This window comes from Pygocentrus nattereri, chromosome 20, assembly GCF_015220715.1.
Source record: "Pygocentrus nattereri isolate fPygNat1 chromosome 20, fPygNat1.pri, whole genome shotgun sequence".
Lineage (NCBI taxonomy): Eukaryota > Metazoa > Chordata > Actinopteri > Characiformes > Serrasalmidae > Pygocentrus > Pygocentrus nattereri.
In genome coordinates, this window is record NC_051230.1 from 30,709,266 (window position 1) to 30,722,640 (window position 13,375).

The following is a 13,375-nucleotide window of genomic DNA, read 5'->3' on the forward strand; positions in this document are numbered from 1 at the left end:
ATATTTTTTTAATAAAGTGAATAGCTACCAGGCTCGCTCATGCTTTACTTCACCTGGCTGAACATATGGCACCATTATCTGCTGCAGTGAAGCAAAAGCTTTGACCTGAAGAGTTCAGTAGTACCTCATGAACTAGTGGCTGCTTTTGCGTTTCACCAGGTATCGCAGCAGTTCTCTGTTTTCAGAGGTAGCTGAAGGCCTTCTGTTGTCTTTTCTAATACTTTTGTAACACTGTCAAATAACCAAACCAACAAGAAGTGAAATGTCTTTTATGAAAAGTATGTGTGTGGTTTGTGTGTGTGTGTGGTTTGTGTGTGTGTGTGTGTCTATTTATGTATATGTGTATTTACGGGAAGAGCAAATGTCAATCGATTAGTTGGAAACAAGGCTGACAGTCACAGGGTTGAGGTTTGCAGCGTAAGTCAGCAGTTATTCCACTCATGTTGAACGCTTTTAGAACATATGGTGCCCATGTGGTCATGAAATTTATCTATTTTATTATTACACTTGGAAATGCAATACATGAATATTTTATCCTGAACAAGAAAACAATGAAAAATGGACAAAATAATACAAAACCAGAGTTCATTTCACCTTCATTAGATTCCAGTGATGACATTTCCTGCGAGTCATTCTAACTTTATGAGTGTGAAGACATGTAAAGAGGCAAAGATGCTTATACTAACAGGGCTGATTTTTTTTCAAATACCAATATTTAATGTATTTAATTTCATAGCAAACAGAACAGCTTATTACATTTAAAAGAGTATTTTTTTCATTAAACTGAAAATGATATTCTTAAGTTTAAAAATCAAATGTAAGGACAATAGCCAGTGATCATAACTGTAAATGATCTGTAAATAGAAAAAAGAAAAATAACAAAAAATAAATAAATTTGACCTCAAATTTGGAAAGATTTGCTTAATCATTTGATAAAAATATTTTGTTTGTATAAAAACTTGTGCAAAATGTTACTGTAAAACAGTTGTCTTTATGAAAGGGGAACAGCTTGTCCTATTTTGATAGAATGACTTGGGAAAGTTCAGTCTAACACCAACACTCTCTGATTATGCCACCATGATTATCCATTCTGTTATAACACATGCAGAATGGATGTCATGCTGAAATAATGATGGACGCTCCTGAAAAAGACGTTGTCTGGAAGGCAGCATGTTGTGTGTGTGTTCTAGCATTAATGGTGCTTTCACTGATGTGCAAGTTACAAACACCTCCATACAATAGATGCTTTTGAACTTTATGCTGGTAACAATTCAGATGATCTTTTTCTTATTTGGTCCAGAAAACACAACGTTCATTATTCCCATAAACAATCTGAAAGGTGGCCTCACCAGACAATACACAATACACATTTCCTCTGTCCAGACTGTCAGTAGTGTTTCTGGACGTTGTTGACATACAGCAATGTAGTTTTAACTTGCATATGTCAATGTATCAGTATCAGTATGAGGGTATAGTTACAAACAACACAAAGTTGGGGAGGTGAAATATGAAATTTCTTTGGAAATGAGTTTTGTAATAGAGTTCTGAGAACTGAGCAACAGAAGGAAAGTGTACACTGAGGTCTTCATGAATCTGTAAAAACAATCAAAGTGATGTTGAATAAGTTTTTTTTTTACTCTGTTTTCATTTATAGTGTTTGATCAGGTGAAATGTATTAATATATTATGAAGTCTGAGGATCAGTTGGGTACACAATGCTTTCAATAACTTTTGCATATAATATAATCTCTTGCTGTACCATTTGTTCTAGCCACTCGGGGTCGGTCAGAGCAGCAAGATCAACATCACACCGACTGTAATCAAGGTAATGCCTCATCATCTTCCAACAGAGTACAAGATCAGTATTGGACATTATAATGTGCTTGTAATATTCAAACTGTGGAGCTTTATAAGGAATTAAGCAATTTCCAGATCACTTTTAATGTGTATTACACATTAAAATCTTTTGCTCATTTTAGATGCTCATGATTATGTCATTATTAGGCCTCATCAGGCCAGTAGCTGCTAAGAAAGGCTATGTTCACACTTGGCAGTTTGGGTCTAATTAAAATAAACCCTGGTGCTATTGCTCTGTTAATGCAGTTCATTGGAACAAAAGTGACCAATAGGGAAGCGCTTTACTTCACAGATCAGTAATAAGTGTGTAATGACATGGTAACATCATAGTAACACATTGTGCTAACCTAAAAATTGCATACAAAAAGTTGGTTATTGTAGCCATAACACAAATATATTGGTAATATGTGGGTACTAATATAGGAAATAAGTATAGCAACAGGACCATTTTTGTGCTGCATAATAGATTAAAACTATTTTAACTGGTTCCATTAAAGGAATTGTACCAGAAGCTCATCTGATGACATGTATTTATGTAAACAAGCTCATCATTTTACATTTACATTTATGGTATTTGGCAAACACTCTTATCCAGAGCGACTTACAATTTTGATTATTGTTACACAGGTAGGCGAAGGCGGTGTTAGGAGTCTTGCCCAAGGACCCAAAGAAATACAACAACATGGCTTATTTAGGGGGCAGTCGTGGGCTGGACGTTAGGGAACTGGCCCTGTGACCAGAAAGTTGCCGGTTCGATCCCCAGTGCTGACAGTCCATGACTGAGGTGTCCTTGAGCAAGACACCTAATCCCCAACTGCTCCCCGGGCGCTGTGGATAGGGCTGCCCACCGCTCCGGGCAAGTGTGCTCACTGCCCCCTAGTGTGTGTGTTCACTAGTGTGTATGTGGCGTTTCACTTCACGGATGGGTTAAATGCGGAGGTGGAATTTCCCCGGTTGTGGGATCAAAAAAGTATCATTTAATCTTAATCTTAATCTTAATTATAAAGAAGGGAAATGAACCAACTCACAAAGTTCTGAGGCTAAAATAAATAAAATAAAGCCTTTATTATTTTCATATACTTCTTACTTTTTACATTTTTTTCCCTTTGCACAAGATAATTTCAAGTTTTTAAGGAGTGTTTCTTTCAGAAATTGCTATTCCACTAGACATAAACAAAACCCTCGAGCTTAGTTACTTAAAAAAGATGGTTCTTCAAGAGTTCTTTAGTAAAGGCAGCAGTTCTATTTAGAACCCTGACTTCTATATAGAACCATGTGCATGCTCAAATGGTTCTCCGCATGGTGAAATGCTTGACAAGCTTGACACTGTAGCAATAGCAGAACCCTTTTTTGATGCCTTCTAAAAGCTTCTATGTAGAAGCCTACACAACACACTCTCCGTCAATCTGAGCGACAATTGCACCTTGCAGACCATTTAAGCATGAAATGGTTCTATATAGAACTCATGGTTCTCAACAGAACCACTGCCCTTACCCAAGAACCCTTGAAGAGTCATAAAGTGGAGAAAAGTCAGCCCAGAAAGTTGGATATGATCTTAATTACTGTTGCCAAATGTATGCCATAAAAACAGCACTGCATTGCTTTCTGCTTTGGTCCAGACTAAGAGAATCGAGCCATAAACATCCACTATAAACACCCCCGTAATTATCAAGCCAATAGCGGCTAAATATCCAGAGCACTTTATTAAGCACTTTATTAAGTAGAGTGAATAGAGCATAAACTTGTGCACAACCTTTGCCTTAGTACTGGGTCTATAATGCACTTATTTTGTATCACTATCCATGGGCATAGCTAGAACTTTAGCATAGGCTGGCCAGGTAAGATTTTTTTTGGTGGCACAAAGAAAGTGATGGGTAGGAAAACAAAATGTGTTCATCATTTCATCTCGAAACCACGCTTGGCGAAAGTGAACTGAACTACAAAACGGTGTTGACGCAGCATTTCATATAGACCAGGCCATAGAAGTTATTCAATTTAGGTTGCATTCACTACAGGTTAGACAGTAGTCTAATAATTGGAAAGCTGGCCAGACAGCATTGAATAAGGCAACCAGTGCCACTTTAATATAAGACTATCCTTAAAAAGCGCTCATAAATGGTTTAAAATGGGTTTAGTATGTTCATTAATTAGCAGTTAAAACCCATCAAAAGGCCGACAGGGACCTGCTGTTTGCCTATCAGTGAACCCTCATTCATTAATACTGTGAAACCTCAGAATTGGATTCTTATTGATCTTTGCCTTCATCAGTCGGCGTTAAACTCATCAGCGTCTTCCCATATTCATTCACTCACGTTTGCCCTTTTCATTAAGGATTTCATTAGAACTGCTTAGGAAATGATTTGTAAAGTGTTTATGACCAAACTAACACCATTAACAAACTGATTTGAAACCTTTCGGAAACGCTTTATAAGGGAAGTCCGTCCCGAAATGAGTCGGCATGATGAACGATGGTAGATGACTGATTTTTGATCAGTAAGTCAGCATCACCCAGCCTACTCCATAACACGGCTCACAGAGCAGCACCGCTGAAGGCCCCGGCGCACATTCCCTCACCCGTTCGCGGAGTAAATTAGCCCATCACAGCGAGAGGCTAATAAGGATGCTAATTACCTGCAGCATCATCAGACTCAGAACGGGTTGGTATCTACCCTGATAGCAGATTTTCACCGTTTTACTAACAATGGATGGCTGATGATGGTCTACTGTCTCACTTTCCGTGATTTTGGTGACCAAATAAGTGGCCATGCTTCATTCCAGGAATGGCACTGGTCAGTCCTGGCCAGCCATTGGCTACACCTATATCACCAAGGAGCTCCAAATAAAGACAAAATTGTGTTGGTCTTATTTAAACACGGGGTCTACCTAAACTTCTTACTAACCGAGCTGAATTAGGACCCTCATTTTGTCTTAATAGAGCCTAGCTGTATATTCTTACCTCAATAAATTATGTGCAATGTATATATTAAGATTAAAATTAAGTGATACTTTTTTGATCCCACAACAGGGAAATTCCACCTCCGCATTTAACCCATCCGTGAAGTGAAACACCACATACACACTAGTGAACACACACACACACACTAGGGGGCAGCGAGCACACTTGCCCAGAGCGGTGGGCAGCCCTATCCACAGCGCCCGGGGAGCAGTTGGGGGTTAGGTGTCTTGCTCAAGGACACCTCCAGCCCACGACTGCCCCAAATATATATATATATATATATATAAGAGCTATGGGCTTGATATGCAAAAAATTCAGGAACTTTTCTTATTTTTTGCTAAATTAAATGGTTTACTTGGTCAAAAGGTTAATACATGAAATGGTTGAGACATTGTTTTAATATAGTTCTGAGAAGGTTCAGGCTTCAGGTTTATATTTTAAACCACATTCATGGTGGAGGGGCACATGCCTGGCGTTGTGAGGCAAAATGGTCCCTAGAGAACACCTATTTCTCCGGAATCGCCCCTATTTTACCATCGTCAGCATCACATATAAAACCCAGAAGCCTGGTGTAGGTTCACTGGTGGTTTTAGGTGGTAAATAAAATGTGAACATGGTGACCATGACGATGTCCAGTTCCTAACACCACCGCTGTAAAGAAACCAGTCAGTGAGCGAACCATTTCTACACCGAACCTCTCTGAATGACCGCTTCCATCTCGGCCATCGAGTCGGGCAGTATTTTGCGGTAATTCTCCTGAAGTGTTATCCTTCTCTGCAGGGCTAGATCTTGTTGTTTCTGTTGTTTTTTAAGGTTTTAGAAATCCTGTCTAGCCTTTCACAGCCACTTCCTGTTTTTTCTGTCTTATCAGCCTGTAACGCGGTTGAGACGCAAGACACTCGAGACACGTTGGACGCTTTTCAAGCTCATATGATCATTGCAGTGGTGATGAGCATCAGCCTGCTGATAATGGTCCTGACCATTAGCGTCGTACATGTGAAGACCAGCGGATCAGGAGCGAGGAAACCGGGATAAAACGAGTGTTGTGTCTCCACTGAATGTTTCATGTCATTACAGCGCAGGTCTTAGATGTAACTTGAGCTTATAGCTTGAGCCCCGTAAAATAAAATGCATTGTAACGTGTGTATATAATTTACTAAGGTCAAAATAAATGTGTACATAATATATTTGCAACATGAATATACCAAGAAGCTCTATCAAGGTATCATTCTTTACGTTTTGTTAAAATGCCCTCTTAGCATATGGGAATGCCCCATGGTTGAACCATTCTGGCACAGTGTGCTGACATTTTTGGAGACATGGGCAGGAGTAGCCCTGCCAGTGTCTCCCCATTTATGTCTTTTGGGAGATGAAACAGAAACTCCAACTCTAACAAAAAGGCCATATTCAGTTCTGATGGTGGGGACGACCTCAGCCGCCAGAGTCATATTAAGACGCTGGAAATCACCCACATGTCCAACACTCCAAGAGTGGAAAATCCTAATGAGCGAGACCACATCGTATGAGGTTATGCTAGCCAGAATAAGGGGCAAAGGGCTGGTGGAACTGGGAATTTGGGAATATTTTATGGAATATCTCACTTCTGGCTAACTGCATGATTATGAGACAAGAATTAAGAGATGTTTGTATCTTTTTGATAACTGGCCTTCCTTCTTTTGTTTTCTATATGATGTACCATATGAGCTTTTGTTTACTGTGTTTAAATAAAAAACTTTAATTACAAAAAAATGCCCTCTTAGCCATTAAGCTACATGTGAGATAAGTGTGGCGCTATAAAAATTCTTTTTGATATCTTAAGATAAATAGAAGAATTCTAGAGAACTGTTCACACTTGTGGTGATAAGAACTAGACGTCTGAAGAGTGTAATGCCTCTAAAGTCACGTGTGAGTTCACTGGTGGTTCTGGATAGTATATAAAATTAGATAGTATATATTTGTGTTTTAGACATCATGACCGCTGGTCATCAACCATTTCACACCAAACCTCTCTGTGTGACTCTGTTGACATCTCAACAATTGACTTACGCATATAGATTGAAAAGTCGATGGAATTCCCAGTTCAGGAACCCAAGGGGGTTTACAAGCTTTGAAAGTAAGTGCATTACATAAGTGAATAATGTGAAGACTGCTGTAAGTCAACATGGAACATGGACAAAAATACAAGGCAAGAGATGGACTACAAACAAATGTAATACACTGAAATGTCATTCTATTTTATTTATTCTAATTAAACATATTAACAATAAATGTTATTGTCGCAAACTGTTTTTGACTTTTTTGAGGTAATGAAAATGAATTTATTTTGGCAATAGACAGCTATTTTTCATGACATGCCTGGAATGCCTGCCTTTGTCTCAACAAGAATGCAACTGGATATTCCCATAAACACCTTCTAAACCCCCTCTCGCCTCTGCTCTTCGAATTCCTGCAATACAATTAAAACACAAGCCAAACAAATGATCTAGCAAAACATTAGGTAACAGAACCGTTGTTCTCTGTTCTCTATTTTCACTAGCCACATTTACATGCAGCCTAATAATCCGTTAATAATCTGACTAATAGCTCAATCCGAATAGAATACATCCATGTAAACACCTCAATCAAAATAGGCTAGTCAGATTGACGCTGTTCGGAATAAAATGTCTACCTTGAACGAGGTGGGTAAACCTCGAAATAATCAGTTAAATAGAAGAATAATAGCCGTGTAAAGACCTGTATCCGATTACATTCCCTATCGGAAAGTTTCGTTTCGTCATAGCGAACGTTTATTCTGTTCAACACGGCGGAGCAGAAACTGGTCTGCGGAGGAGACGAAGTTTATACTCTGATCTTTAAAAGACGGCGGTGGGACGGACGTCCAGCTTAAGTGTCTCAGAACACGACGTCTTCCACTCAGCCTTCTTTAATAAGGACATGTGAAGGACGTTTTTCTGAGTCTGACGTCATTTTAAAGCAGTTAAAAACACAATCACTGCTCACTGCTGCTCATCTCACTCTGACTGGAACTCATGTGATGCTTGCTGTCATGGTAACGTTTCCTCTAAGTGGTACCCCACGCATACACGTCATTTTGCATTGGATTACTTGTAGTGAGCATGTAAACGAAGATTTTCCATCAGACTGTTGAATAGAGTGAGCATATAAACACCTGAATCTGTAATTCAATTGTATTCAATTGGTCTGGCAAAAATCTTTGCATGTAAACAGAGCCACTGAACGTAATATGTTATTCAGCACACATCTGCATGCGTAACTGGTCTTTTTTGGGGCCCTTATTAGTCATGCTAACTTGCATTACATCCACGTGCTAGCGACAGGCTTGTGTTGATGAGCACACCATTGCCCCTTACTGTGAGTTCCACTTTCATGAGGCACTAGATTGGTTTATAAATGTCACTCTCAGTTTGTTCCCACCATAATGAATCTACGTTTCCAGAAGAGTGCGGACACTGGTTTGTGAAGTAAAACGTCATCAGTGCTGTAAAGTTGGGTACAAATAGTAAATAAAGTCATTTGCTGAACTCCAAGCTAATCTATTTAGACTATTAATATTATCGTTATTATTTAAACATTATAAACTATTTGTAAGTATGATGCCCAAGACAACTGACACATGCAAGCTTAGTACAGGAATTAAGCCTGTTGCCATTAACAGATATTCAGTGCCAAAGTTTGACCTCCCCTCGGTCAAATAACGTTTTGTTTATTTTGTAAGTTAAAACATGGGGACATCTCATCTATAGAGAACACACTTAAATACACACTGTCTATTTGACATCTGGTATTGTGAACCGCAAATAAGCAGGGTTTGTGTATTGATATGTATAGAAGTGTGTTCCCTGTTGAACATGTGCCAATTTTCACCTAGGTAATCAACAACAACAAGTCATTTGACCAGGAACGCCCAAACGTATGGCTCTAATATGCCAACATGGCTTATTTAGATGAGTTGGAATTCACTGTCATTCACTTTAAGTCACATTTGCACATTTGACTGTACTATTCATTCAAATCACACATGCTTAGTGGAACAGTGCAGGCAAGGACACCTTAAGGGCAACTACTGCCAAACCCACCCCTTCTACAGTCTCCAAGGACGCACTAGCGTCAGTGCTTTGCAATGCTCTGTACAGTACTACTACTGTGCGCCATCTCAAACGTATTCAGTCATTCTCAGTCAATGCTCCATGGATCATTTCTGCTTCTTCCTTCAGGTCTTCAGACTTTTTCTATGTGCCGTAGTGGCATTTACAGGTAACACTACTTGTTTTTACTTGTTTTACTGTAATTACTGCTTGTAATTACCAAAACGTCACATAATATTTGATGCCACACACCTCAGGAAGAATACTGTGAGCATGCAAAATGTGCCAAATTACAGAGCGTGCCGCCAAGCTAAAGCAGAGATTTTCTAACAGCATTTAACATTTCACGCAGATTTCAGATTCCTGCCAGAAAATAAAAGCTGTAAAAAATGAAAGAAAGCCTACTGCGTGCTGCGGGCTCTTCAAATTGCCATGGCTGCACAACCATCTCTATAATATCCACACTCTCCTGATCAAACTGAGGTCTTCTAGATTTCCACCTCAATTTAGTTGTGAAAATAGAACTTGAGTGAATGATCAACAAATCAAATGATACAGAATCGCGATATTTTGAGAATCACTGGGGTATTTTTAATATTTCTAGCCAAGGTGACTCATTTAAAAGAACCCTAAACTTGGTTCTAACTCAACTATAACGTCAGTGATATTCAACCAACTTTCAGGACATACTCTGGTAACAAATAGAGTGCTTGCAGGTAAACTAGAGGACACCAGCACATAGAAGTGTAAGTGGGTGCTAAATCATAGGTCTTCTAATAAATACTCATACTGATACAGTATTATATCAGTATATATATATATATATATATATATATATATATAACAAAGTAGGTGAGAAGTTTCAGGGTTACTCAGCAGCATCATGTCATGCTGACCTGAAAGGCATGAGGTGTGTCGTCTACGCAGTACACTCGTAGGCTGTAGTTCAGGGAAGAGGCCTCCAAGCTGCCAAACACGGCCACCTTCAGCCTTTTACCAGCATGCTCGTTCAGCGGCTCCCCCACCAGGGCGTAGGAGCCGGGCTCGTCCAGAAGCAAGTGGCAACTCTTAGAGTCCAGCAGGCAGTAGCAGGAAGTCGACTCGTCCTCCACTGACATCACTTCCTGTACAGGAGAGAGGACACCTGGATTAATTTTAAAATGAATACGGACAATATCTGTGGTATAATCCAGTATTAGTCTAGATTGTGTGTAGTGTTTACAGTCTGACAGTAATAACTGTGAAGTGACTTTAATCCAGTATGAATCTGTAACATGTGCCAACTTTCCAGTGTTATATTAACAACTCAAGAGTAAATGATCTTCTGCAATTGGCTAAACTCAAAGCTCAGAACCCGCTGACAGAAACGCCAGAGATAAGTTGGTTTTCTCTCTGAGAAAAATGTGTCATTTTTAAAAAAATCACTGCTGTGTTACTGGATCCTCAGAATTAAGGAGCTGAAATATGAATATAGGTGCATGCAGGCGCACTGCTGCACTGAACTGACATAAGACTGGCAACCACACCAAAATACATCACACAAACCAGCAAGCTTCATCAAAAGTGGCAGTCGAGTTGCTTTGGAGGTTTTCAGCTACAGTTTGAGTGGCTGGTGTTGGTATTTAATGGTGTTGAAGTTTAATAATTGACTTAGTTTCATGCAACATCATACTGATGTGTAGAAGTAACAACCTTGTATTTCAGGATGTGGTGGTACTAAATGGGGGAGGAGTGTACACTTTAAAATTTTCATTTTTCCCATTGAGAGAAACTGTTTAGACCTGTAGGCCATGAGTCTGACTAGAGAACGACGCATTCATCACAGGTCTATAGGCATGCAGTGTGTTGTTACTGTTATTGAGTGAATTCTGCAGCGCAGTGTTGACATAAACATCTGGGCTATGACTTTTCAATTCATGCTGTCTGTGAGAATTTAAGGAAAATACACAAATTCTTTATCTTATACCAATTATTCACATAATTGAATTGGCTGTAACAAAGCTTTAAACAAAATAAAACCCACGTTTGTAAATCTGCAAAGTAAGATGAAAATGAAAGGACGCATTCTTATAAAATTCAATGCAGGCTTCATTGCAGTTGACATACACCAATCATGCATTGCATTATGACCACCTCCTTGTTTCTACGCTCATTGTCCATTTTATCAGCTCCACTGACCGTATAGTTTCACTCTGTAGTTCTACAGTTACAGACTGTAGTCCATCTGTTTCTCTGATACTCAGTTACCCTGTTCTTCTGTGGTGAGGACCCCCATGTACCCTCACAGAGCAGGTGCTATGTGGGTGGTGGATCATTCTCAGCACTGCAGTAACACTGACGTGGTGGTGGTGTGTTAGTGTGTGTTGCGCTGGTCTGAGTGGATCAGACACAGCAGTGCTGCTGAAGTTTTTAAACACCTCAGTGTCGCTGCTGGACTGAGAACAGTCCACCAACCAAAAATATCCAGCCGACAGCGTCCTGTGACCACTGATGAAGGACTAGAGGATGACCAACACAGACTGTGCAGCAGCAGATGAGCTGTCGTCTCTGACTTTACATCTACAAGGTGGACCGACAGGGTAGGAGTGTCTAATAGAGTGGACAGTGAGTGGACACAGTGCTGAAAAACTCCAGCAGCCCTGCTCTCAACCTCTCAACCCGGCCTTGTAGCGGAAGAACCTCGTGCAGAGCTGTCTTTGTCCGTGTCGTCTTCCTATTCTCCCTTTTCTGCGTCTGGCTCATCTGGCTCCCATTGGCAGCAGGATCTAAGCTCGCTTCGCCGTGGAGAATCGCTCTGCAATCAACAAGGTCACGTCTCTAACGGCTGACCAGCTTAGGTCAGGGCCGAACCGAGCAGACATGTCGATATAATACATCCCTCCTTTCACTTTCACTTGTTTCTTAGTACGACAGGAGCTCTTCAAAGCAACACGCGCATCAAACGGAAAGACCTCGGCGGAGGAGCCAGCCTTTGTGATGCGATAAAAGCCGGACTGTCTAGAGCACAGAGTGGAAAAAACAGTATTAATATGAACTGAGGTCAAGCAGGAGCTGTTTACAGAGCTGAACTGACCCCGCTGTTGGTCTTTTCTGTTTAACCCGAGTAGGGCATCGATTCATCCTCATATGTTCTCATGCTGACGTTGACTTATCCACAAGAATTGTTGCACCTCTCGGTGGTTAGAAGCCGACGTGTTTAGCGCACTGGAAGTCGATTTCCTCTTGAAGCTGGAAAATCTTTCTTAGCCAATGTTGCTGGTGGCAAAAGGGGATCAACATGATGTGCTGAATCGATTTCAGGGCCGAATTAAGCAATGAAACTTGCCGAGAAATGAGCGATGGTTTTAACCTTTGTAAGTGTGCTGTGGTTAGACGAGTTATTGTTCTTTCGCAGCTTGGTGAAGCTGAGAGATTCGGCTGAAAATGTAGATCAGAGGTCTTTAATTAAAATTCAATCAGGTCCAGTCAAAGAAAATCTCCTCAAGCAAAGGTCCAAACATCATAATGTCTATCTTGCATCGTGACTCAGTGCCATATGCTGTTTACTGAAGTAGTCTAGTAGGAATATTAACATCTTATACAGACAATGACTGAATATCAAGTCCAATTCAGTCATATTTCAACAATATTTATAGTCAGTTTTCTCTTTTTAGTTCACGGCATGTGAAGTAACTTCCCTCTGACTCACTTTCTTCTCTGACTGCTGTTTCTTGCCTCGTCCCTCCCCTGTGTGTGCATCACTCACTCGAGTCTCAGGCCTCATCTTAATGCACAGATCTGATTGGCTGAGTCGCGTCACGTGTGATATGTACATTGCATGTGGTTGGTGTGTGAGTCTCCGGCTCTTATAGGTTAGAAATGTTCTGCCGATTAAAATAGGACCACCCCGTAGAAATGACATAATTCTCTATACTGGTTATAGACACAGGTCCACATAGGACAGCGTCTGGGTCTGGACTCGGACCATGGTCCGTCTGTAAATGACCTCTGGTGTAGATCCATACCATGTTTGAGTTTGTGAGTAGAAAAGGTGATCTGTTATGGCATGAAAGGTTATTCGTTTTTCAGCCCCCGTTAAAAAAAAAAAAAAAAAGAAAAAAAAAAGCTAAAATCATATTGAAATTATACTTTTCAGTATTTAATGTGTCCAAACTTTGCCTTTATTATAGCTCCCGTCCTTTTTATGAGACCCGCTTTCAGTTTCTTAAAGAAACCTCTAAAGTTCACTCTTAGAAGTTGGTTGAACTTTCTGTTTCTCACTATTCAAGTAACCCCAAACACATTCAGTGGTGTTGAGGTCTGGGCTCTGGGGTGGTCAGTCCATTGTTCAGCTTCTTTGTTTGGTGTGTCCGTCTCTTTTTCTCAGAGGTTCTTCTTGATCAGCTGCACATCCTTTCAGACCCCCAGCGCTGAGTGGTCTTCTCACAGTGGAAGGATGGACAGAAACGCCTGTGGAT

At 40.3% G+C, this 13,375-nt stretch overlaps 1 protein-coding gene across 4 annotated transcripts in view; it reads right to left on the minus strand.

The window, feature by feature from the left end:
* Nucleotides 1-13,375, minus strand: part of unc5db (unc-5 netrin receptor Db) — a 249,648-nt gene that overhangs the window by 26,958 nt on the left and 209,315 nt on the right. For all 4 annotated transcript variants that reach the window (XM_017709276.2, XM_017709277.2, XM_017709275.2 and 1 more), the window contains one exon: nucleotides 9,815-10,042. In XM_017709276.2, coding sequence (XP_017564765.1) covers nucleotides 9,815-10,042 — 228 coding nt within the window. The remainder of the gene's footprint in view (nucleotides 1-9,814; nucleotides 10,043-13,375) is intronic.